The sequence below is a fragment of the Charadrius vociferus genome, unplaced genomic scaffold, assembly GCF_000708025.1.
Source record: "Charadrius vociferus isolate BGI_N301 unplaced genomic scaffold, ASM70802v2 scaffold573, whole genome shotgun sequence".
In the NCBI taxonomy this organism is placed as follows: domain Eukaryota; kingdom Metazoa; phylum Chordata; class Aves; order Charadriiformes; family Charadriidae; genus Charadrius; species Charadrius vociferus.
This window is the reverse complement of record NW_009647569.1, coordinates 329378-339420: the sequence shown is the minus strand read 5'-3', so window position 1 is coordinate 339420 and position 10043 is coordinate 329378. Positions and strand designations below refer to the sequence as shown.

At 52.3% G+C, this 10043-nt stretch overlaps 1 protein-coding gene across 1 annotated transcript; it reads left to right on the top strand.

Annotated features, from left to right (window-relative positions):
* Positions 1 to 2639: 2639 nt before the first annotated feature.
* LOC104282715 (DNA-directed RNA polymerases I and III subunit RPAC2-like) lies at positions 2640 to 6570 on the top strand. The gene is made up of 5 exons (XM_009880832.1): positions 2640 to 2645; positions 4130 to 4227; positions 4976 to 5052; positions 6104 to 6186; positions 6523 to 6570. Exons 1-5 carry the CDS (start codon positions 2640 to 2642, stop codon positions 6568 to 6570), a joined length of 312 nt encoding a protein of 103 aa, XP_009879134.1.
* Positions 6571 to 10043: the final 3473 nt, after the last annotated feature.

Here is a 10043-nt window from a genome sequence, read left to right as displayed (position 1 = left end):
AGCTAGTTAGGACTTATTTTATAAAGCAAGGCTTGCTTTTTAAAGATGAATTGCTCACCACCGTGACATCAGGCCGTGGGTGGCTTTGCCTGTTAGCCGTCGGCCCCGGCAGCATCCCTCCTCTCCTCTCCTTCACCCGTTTCAGGTTGCTGAGCCCTGTGGCGGGAGGTCCTGGCCCCTCTTTCCATCTCCAGTACCCACCGCAGGCAGCAGAAGGCACTAGATGGCACTGCACTTCACGCTAGCGGGGTTGCAGGCTCCCAGCTGGCAGTTTCACCAAGACACGATGGTAGGGAGAGCTGATGCAGGATCATCGGGTGCTCCACGTGTCTGTCTGTCTATCAGGGGAGAGCTGAGCACCGGGACAGCCGTACAGGAGAAACAAGTGGGCTCTGTAAGTTGCCTGGTTTTAAAAACTGCCTCTGGGGAAGCCTTAATACAATGGTTTTCCATAGTCTGTCAATCTACAGCCCCTAAACTTTTCCTAATGACACAAGAGACCCTAGAGTCATTTAGCCGTAGTTTGGCTTCTGCTAGTTACCTTTTTCAGGCTCTGTCGAGCCATATTCTTCTCGCCAGTTGTGAGGGCCACAGGCTGAAAGTCACAATTGCACCAGGAAGCCCAATCCTAATCCGGCAAGTCTGATGTGATGAGTGATGTGATGATTTCAGCCTGGAGAAGAGAAGGCTCCGGGGAGATCTTATTGCGACCTTCCAGTCCCTAAAGGGGGCCTACAGGAGAGCTGGGGAGGGACTTTCTACAAGCGATAGGACAAGGGGAATGGCTTTAAACTGGAAGAGGGCAGGTTTAGATTAAACATTAGGAAGAAGTTTTTCACTATGAGGGAGGTGAGGCACTGGAACAGGTTGCCCAGAGAGGTTGTTGAGGCCCCATCCCTGGAGGTGTTCAAGGCCAGGCTGGAGGTGGCCTTGGGCAACCTGGGCTGGTGGGAGGTGTCCCTGCCCATGGCAGGGGGGTGGAACTTGATGATCTTCAAGGTCCTTTCCAACCTAAACCATTCTGTGATTCTATGAAATTGATGTTTGAGAGCTGCAGTTCCTAGAGAGGCCCTTGGCAACAAATCAGCAGATTCCTCCACAAGGAATTCAGTACCATACAGAAAACAGGAGGACGTGTAGAAAGCAATACTGGCTCGTGAAGACCAGCAAAGGACTATATTCTGACATAAAAGACAAGTCATGCACAAGCTGCAGTGAGTTGTAGGACCGTTCCCTACCCACTTCATGTCTAGCTGATCCCATCTATCTGAGTGCTGCGCTAATGTACCCACCACAGCACTACCTAAGTACCAAATACAACATTAAATAATTAATCGTTGTAAATCACAGCCCCTCCAAGCATGGGAGCTTCTGGGTGATGTGAGATTGCAGCTCCTAGGCTCGTGTAGCCGGTAGAGGAGACGGGTGTCCGACGCGTGGGTGGCCGGTTGCAGGGGCCACATCCTGACCTTGCTGGGAGGGTGTATCTCGGATCATCCTGGGGGAGGTGCAGGCTTTTCTGTCTCTGTTGTGTCTGAGGGGCTTGAGTGAATTTGATCAATCCTAAAGCTGTGAGATCTCATCATCTTTTCCATCAGCCTCTGCCATAATACAAGAACAAGGACAATTTGGTAAAGCGACTAGCGAATAGGTGTGTAACCAAAGAAGAAAAACTCCAGACGAGCAGAATTCCTTACTCCAGGGCATTAGGGCTTTTTTTTTTTTAACAAGTTGGCTCACAGGAGAACAAGTTTTCTTGTGATGAATAGTTTGGTACCTGGACACCTCTAAGAGGAGGCTGAGAAACACCCTGAGGAATCTCAGCCTTCTGCCTCAGGGCATAGACTTGATTGGTGCAGGCACCTGGGAGGAATCTGTCCTTCAGGGGAATGTGTTGGTTTTCCTCGGAAGCATCGGACAGTGTCTGTGCCAGAGGCGAGATACCTGACCAGGAGGGCCAATGGCTTGATGAGAAGCAGCAAAGCTTGTGGTCCTGCTGAGATCCAGAATTGTATGAGAGAACTCTCCACAGGGAAGAGGAGAGAGAAGTTGAGTCTCTGTGAAGCAGACAGGTTCAGCACAATGTGTTCCTTACGGCTGTGTGAAAGAGCTGTGCTCTGGCTTTCATCTGCCAGATCAATGCTCTGGGTACTTACGCCGTGCTAAGGAGGCAGGGACAGCTTAAATTCATTGGGTTGCTGCTCTCAGGCACTTGCTGCAGCCCCACAAGCTGTCCCGGCCACTGTGCCAGAGGTGTGTCTGTCCCTTCCTACACCCATGTGTTCCTTCAGCTCTGGGAAGGAGTCTGATGTCAGTGCGACTCCCAGCACTGCACGTTAAAGCCCCGGTTATCTTATTTTTCAAGTAATTTTTTATGCAGCATTTGTAACTCAGCTGTAAATATTTACTTTCTGTTTGGAAAAGCATCTTTTTGCCCTGGTGTGCGCAGAGCTACACCTGAGCTAAGGTGCAACTCCCATCGTGTGACCAAATGGCAAGAGTGTCACTGCCCCAGTGAGCAGAGCTGTACCTGTCTCGTGGTGAGGGACGGGGACACTTGGGATTTTGAAATCTGGGCACGCTTCTAACCCTGTGACTGGATGCAGGGAGCAAGGGGGGGACCAGGCAACTTGCCCGGCATGCGGGTACCTCCTGAGTTAGTTTGCTCTTGTTTGAGCCTGTAGTTTTTGGAAAAAACAAGCTCTCAAGTATGACTGGTGCTAATAATTTTAAGAAATACTTCCTTGCAGTAAGAGAGAGAGGCCAGCAGCTACATGTGGGAAGAGGGTGCTGAGTCTAGCAAGTGGGAGAGCAGGCAGGGTGTTTCATCCGTGCCACTGGCTGCCCAAGTGACCTGTGGCAAGTCACTTACGTGTTGTCCTTCCACACCAAGAGAAGGTGTTTTCGCCAGTTATTGCCTTATTTTAATCGCTCAGCAAGACTTACCTTTGGCTGTGGATTGCGAGCTGCTGGGAGGTGAGGGAGACCCTGTCAGTCCAACATCCCTGTTGTTGATGTGATGTTGCCACATCGCACCTACCCTTCTGTGATAGCTGGTGCACAGGGAGCCTGGCCTTGAATTGTGCTGCAGGTCTGCGTGATCTCTTCCTCTGCGGAATTCAGTCTGCGTTTCCCTTCTGAACTGCTGAGTCAATTCCCCGTGGCGGCCGTACCTGCAGAAGGAGGAACAGGACTGCTACGAGGGTATTGCTACCCAAGGGAAATGTGAGGGGTTATAAAACCCCTGCAGTGGTTGAGGATTTGGCCACAGGCAGGATGCGAAGAGCTCAGCGCTTGTCTTAGCCTGGCTCCGCACTTAACCTTGAAACCTTTCTCTGCTGCCGAGAGAGGAAGCGGTTGGGGGCTGTCTGGGCATGTCAGGCTCCACGGTGGCTATGCTGAGCCTGGGGAAAGGTCAGAGGCTCACCAGCCCTCTGACAGCTAAGCGATTAATTAGGCGGCTTGTTGGTTTTGGAGGGGATCCCAAACTGGTCTTCTCAGGAAGCGTTAGCTGGTAAAGCTCTTTTTGGGTGCCTGAGCCAAAAGGCAGCAGGAGGATTAGGGGCTGGCTGCTGGCGTTGTGGGCTTCGTTACATGTGGGGCTCAGCAGCGTGGGCTCCCCAGGCTCGTCCTAAGCATGGGAATTTTGGCTTACAGCTCCTTTTGTTTTCAAGCTGGGATAAGACATGCCTACTGACAAACGTCCCTCCCAGGGGGGATTTTTTGACTGTCCCTCTCACTCCTGTCTAGCCACGGGCTGGTGGTGGGACCTGGGATCACACCAACCTGAGCAGTCACTCCCAGCCTGGTTTCACCATGGGTCCTGAAGCCACAGCTTTCTTTGGGCTCCCCTTCTCTCCTGTGAAGAGGAAGGATGCACAGACACTTTGATAACCAGGGAGAGGTTTCTCTGAGGTCTGCAATTTTGCACTTTACCCTGTGCTGCAAAGGTGCTCTTGGTCACACTGAAGCACCCAAGACGTGAGCCACGGAGGTGAACCAGCCAGACCTACCAGGCCTCCCAGTTACTCTGCTGAAGCTGAGCACAATAGTCTGTTCTTCACCCTAGGGCTGGTGTTCATTACCTCAGAGAGCCTTACAGCATCTCTTCTTTCCTCGTTTGTGGCAGGTCCAGGCAGATGGGACAGATGGAAACTGCGTCACGTTTGTGTTGCATGATGAAGACCACACACTCGGCAACTCCCTCCGATATATGGTCATGAAGAAGTAAGTGGAGCCTCTGTGGTACCCAGTATTGCTGAGGGTACCTCTGTCTCCTACTCTGGCTTTCTGCTTACTGTCCTGCATCTCAGTTCTTGCTGGAACAAGGCAAATGATCAGAAACTATCTCTGTGCACGCCTGTTAGGGTCTTTATATCAGGCACAGTGCCAAAGACTCCTTACCTACCACCTCTTTTCACAGGGTTAACTTTTTCCTTGTGCTGTTAGTGTCAGCACCCTGAGAGCAGTAATAGGCCTTACTGGGCCTGACCAGCCACTCCTGGGACCTCCACCCACACTCTGCCCGCGGGGCCAGGAGCCCCATTTAAGCTCACACAGAATCACAGAATCTTCAGAGTTGGAAGGGACCTCTAGAGATCATCCAGCCCCACTCCCCTGCTAAAGCAGGACTGCCCAGAGCACATCACCCAGGACTGCATCCAGGTGGGTCTTGAAACCCTCCAGAGAAGGGGACTCCCCCCCCTCCCTGGGCAGCCTGTGCCACTGCTCCGTCACCCCAACTGTAAAGAAGTTTTTCCATGTATTTGAATGGAACTTCCTCTGTTCCAACTTGTGCCCATTGCCCCTTGTCCTGTCACTGGTAACCACCGAGAAGAGTCTGGCTCTCCCTCCCATAAGGTCCTCAGTCATTTTAGAAACAGGTCTGGGGTGGCCTGAGCCTCTGACTTTCCTGAGATTTGCTGTGGATTGGCCTGGGTTTCACTGCTCTCTTCTCTTCTCTCCCCTCCTGCAGCCCTGATGTGGAATTCTGTGGCTACTGCATCACGCACCCCTCTGAAAGCAAGATCAACTTCCGAATCCAGACCAGAGGTATGGCTTTGCGTGTTTCCTTTGTGTCCGGGGCCCTTCTTTTGTGGAATTCTCCCTGCTCGCGTCAGATTTCCGCCATGAATCTTCTCTGCTAACCACCTGCGACTGCTGTGCCCTGTTGCTCAGCCAGAGAGGCTGCTCTGAGCCATTATGCTGCAGCTCTTCTGTTCCCCAGCGGTAGGGCTGAGCCGTGCCTGGTGGCAGCTCTCTGGGTTGGCTGGCAGTGGGCACCAAACTGTAGTGCTGGGGTAGAGCAGGTGTGCTGCTCACCGTCAGTGGTGACGGGTGCTCCATCTGCCCTTAAATCAGCACGGGGACTGGAAAGCAAAGCCAAACTGTGCTGACATATATAGCTGCAATGAGATAATTTGGTTCTGCTTCTCCTTCTCAGCTGTCTTGCAGCTGTAATTCAAAGCTCTTTTGAAAAGCCTCACCAGTCCGTGCTGTCTTTTGACTCCCCTCCCCAAGAGAACTTTGTTCCCTGATGGTAGATAGCGCTGACAGCTCTGAGCCTCTTGCAGTCGCTCGCTCCTCCCAGCACGCCGACCCCTTCAGCTCAGCCCGCTGCCCTCCCTCCAGGCCCTGCAAGCTCCGCAGCTTTGTCTGCTGCCTAGAGGGACGGTGTTATTTCATTCCTTCCTCGTGAGGCTGTTCCCTTGAGCATCAGATATGTAGAAGCCGCCTCCTGGAAGCGAGTATCTACTTTGTGCTTGCTGACTCTTTAATTTCCTAAAAAATAATTAGTGCTCGGGCTGTTTGCCTTGCCAAGGGAACCCTTTCCCCATGGGACTAACTGCAGGGTCAGCGTCGCGGTTCCTGCGCCGTAGCCTGGGCCACCACCCTGAGCTCAGCCCTCAGGCTGCCGATGGTGGGCTGGTAGGAGGGAAGTGTGTGGGCACATACGTGGTGAAAGAGCCTCTCCCCGTCACAGGGACTGCCCTCGGGCATGGCGGTAAGAGCCACGCTGCCTCAGAGCAGGGAGGGAGAGGGATACCCACCAACCCTTTTGGATTTCACCTTACATTTCACTAACGCATCTTCTTTCCTGAAGGGACCCTTCCTGCTGTTGAGCCGTTCCGGAAAGGGCTGAACGACCTGATGGGTGTTTGCCAACACGTGCTCAACACCTTTGAGGTGAGGCTGAAGAGCTCAGGGGCCTTTTCTGTCTCTTGGTCTCAGAGGGGACAGGAATGGGCTGAGACCTCTGTTGTAGGCGCTTTCGACATGAAAAACCTGATAGTTTTTTCAGACATTCTCTGCCTGACCTGCAGCATGGCCTGGCTTCCTTTCCCTTAGGGTGACCGTAAAGCTCAGTCGCTTCTGAAAGTGCTCTGTCGGGGCTTCTCAGGTCCCTCAGCCTTACTGTGCACCGGGCAGAGAAGTCACAGCACGGACCAGGGTGGTGGCACTGTGGTGTAGGAGTCACTCTGATGTATGCTGTTAACATTCGTCCTTTGCTCTTGTTTGCAGAAGAGCATGAAGGAATACAGGGCCCAGAGGGAGGAAGAGATGCAGTAGCATTTGGGGATGGCGGTTCCCATGGATGTGTGTCACGTCTGCGTGTTGAATTCCCCGTGTCAAGAGTTTTTTGTTTGGTTGTGTTTTTTTTATGACCACTTTGATGCAAACCTGTATTTTCTCTAATAATAAAATACGAAGTTTGATGCCGCAGGGGTGACACTGCGATCGGTTCAGCGCAGCTATGGGCGATGACAGCTAGAAGGCCGCTCGTTCCCTCTTCCATCTTATTTCTTTCCCTCTCCGAGTGGTGTTGCTGTTTCCTGCCCAGGTTTTTCAGATCACAGAGTTCGCAGGTGGTCTGGTGCGCAGAGTTAGTGTGCCCCAGCGTCCGCAGGGAGCAGAGGGATTCAGCGCTGTGTAAAATCAAGCTTTCAGAGAGGCAGCACCCTCTCCTGATTTAAATCTTTCCGTTACTGGCACCAGTGCAGTTGTCTTCACAGATACGACCAGCCTTTCTTTTTAAACTGCTCACTATAAAATGATACTCCGCTCATTTTGGGGGTGAGATGAATAAAATAAGCACTTGCCTTTTTTCACCCCCTGAAGAATGCAGACAAAGGCAAGCCCGGACCACTCCTCGTGAGCGGGTTTAAAGGGTACAGCACTGAAGCCCTGGCCTTGTTCGGCTCTGCTGGCAGCGCACCAAGTGAAAGCCTTTTGTGGAATGTAATGTGGCATGAAATTGCAGGAGTTTTTCTGCTCTGTGCCGGGTGTAGGATTGGGAACCTTTCCGGTCTGCTTTGCGCAGGGGGAACACCGCTTGTCTCTTCGGTGGAGGTCTGCAGTTACCAAAGGAACCTGCTGACACTCAATTAAGTATTTAGCAGACTTTGCAGCCCCCCTGCTGCTTAATAAGAAACACCCAGAGATTTTCCTTTCAAACACCAGCATGTTTTATTAACATACAGAGGAATAAGAGGGAGGATGTAAAATGTCAGCTTTTCTTTACAAAATCTTTTTTTTTCAAATACGAATTGACAGACTCGGTCTCTCTGACAGGCTGGCGGCGGGTTTATGTTCGCAGGCGTTAGGCTGAGAAGCCGCCTGAACCCTACTTTTACAGGATAAGGCTCCTTTGCCTTTGGGTTCATCCTGCCCACGCCACCGTGGTCTCACATCTATAGCGGGGAGCTGCTGTGGCTTTGCTTTTGGCAAACCCTGTCTGGCCTGGTCTCTTTGTGCTGGAACCCGTGGTTAAATCGTGTTTCACATCGGGCTTTGGATGCAGGAGGGGCGCGTGGGGAAGAAGGGCTGTGCCTGGTGGGTGCTGGTGAGTGTTTCACCTTGCTGCGCAGGAGCAAGCACAGGCCTGGAGACTTTCTGGTTGGAGAAGAGCTTTTTAAAAAGGTCTTGAAACCCAGTTGAGTATTGATCTGCTGCTCACTTCCTCCGACACCCAGGGGATGCTGTGGGCCAGTTGCACGTGGACTGGGCTGGGCTGGAAGGACCACTCTGTTTCTGGACCTCCTCTGCTGGTCCTGGCCTTGGCTGTAGCCTAAGGGAGACCTCGCAGGGATGGGAACGCGCCGTTTGGGTGCCAGTGCAGTACAAGAGCTTTAAAAGGGCGCTGTTTCCTGCTGTATCTCAGCTCTCTCCTCCTCTCCCTCCTCTCTCGCCCTTGGTCAAACTTAATGATGTTGGTTTTAATAGAAGATGAGTAGGAGGCAAACGCAAGGGGAAAGCTATACCAAAGGAGGACAAAGTCACTGTAAAACAGACACGCAGCGAGTGATAGCGACGTCCAGAGCTGGGACGAATTCGTGTCAGTCTGTTTGTTGCAATATTAATAATGTGCAGATCTGAGACTGGTTTTGAACCATTTAAGGCTAAAATGTTGATCTGAGTGTAGCTGCTAATACAGGAGTGATTAAGTCTGCTCTTGGAGCATTAAAAGGGACGTTAGTCACTGGGGGCCCAGGAGGTTAAGAGAGGTAAAAGGATTCCCCTGGGTGCCTGTAATTGGTTTCTGGCTTGTGAATATTAGCAGGTCCTGGCTGTTCTCCCCGTCCTTACGAGTGGATCGTGGCTCCTCAGCGCTGGGGATGCTGCTCCTTACAGCATTACCAAAGGTCACTACTGGGAAACTGTTGAGATGTTTCACTCTTTGCTGAAATGAATGGGAGCCGTGCGTTTAAACGTGCTAGTTCCCAGGCACGGCGCAAGTCAAAGATGGACCAACCCTTGCTTAGCTGCTGGCAGGCACTAAACCGCGTGACTGCGTGCTTTGCTCTCATTTTAACGTGGTATGGCTGACTTTTACCAGTTGGGACCAACTTTATTTTGCAGGGAGGAGGATGGCAACAGCCAGGGACAGGTTTTAAACTCCTAAGCTTCTTTCTTTCTTTGCTATTTCACCTTTATTTGGCGCTCGTGGCCTCTCTACCAGGAGGACGTGCAGAACTTGATGCTCTCTTTTGAGGCACTGAGTGCGTTTTAGCTGGGTCCTGTGTCCCCAAAGTATTGCAGTCCTCTAGAGACCAGTATCTCCCTCCCCGGTTGCCCGGAGAAGCTGTGGCTGCCCCATCCCTGGAGGTGTTCAAGGCCAGGTTGGACGGGGCTTGGAGCAACCTTGGTTAGGGGGAGATGGCCCTGCCCAGGGCAGGGGGGTGGCACTGGATGGTCTTCAAGGTCCCTTCCAACCTCAACCATTCTATGATTCTATGAGTCTTTCCCTGACAAGTCATCTGACACCACCATGGGCTGCCCCATCACGTGGCCCAAGAAGCAGACCCTTGTTTGAAGGGATGTAACTAGTGGAAACCCCCCAGTGATGGCATGGATGGATGGATGGATGGATGGATGGATGGATGATGTGGCGGTGGATGAAAAGCTCAGCACATCCCATCTGTCTCCTCCCACCCTCCCTTCCAGCCACCAGTGTTCCACAGCTGCCCCGGCACCTCCTGAGCCCGCTAGACCTGGAGCTCGGGAGAGTGCAGGAATTTTAGGGAGCACCAACAGAGATGCTGATGGTGGAGGTGTTACCCTGAAGCAAATCGCTCCAGAGCGGCTGTTTGCAACCTGGCAGGGCTGGTGATCCTGGCCATCCTCCGGGGCTCATCCTGGCAGGAGACCACCGCGGAGCTGGGCCGGCCGGAGCTGAATTTCCCACAATTTGGGGTAGGGCAGGATGTGAGGGAGACTTTGCATCAGGCATGGTGTGCCACGGGCTCACCCACGGCTGTGTCCTTGGAGCGGTACGAGGTTCTGATTTGAAGCCACAGAATCCATTTGCCTGTAAATGCAGACAAATACAGAAATACATAAAATTCAGATTTATTCTTACTTTTTTATAAGCACAGTCGTTAAAAAATATCGTTCTACTAAGGTGTCTGCGCTGGAGCGTTTCAGTCTTTGTGCATTTTCTCCGTTGACTTCATTTGTCCACCAGCGAAGTGCAGCCAGCCCTGGGGCAGGACGCAGCAGCAGCGCTGCGAAACTCGTACAGACACATCTGCTCCAGCGGGTAG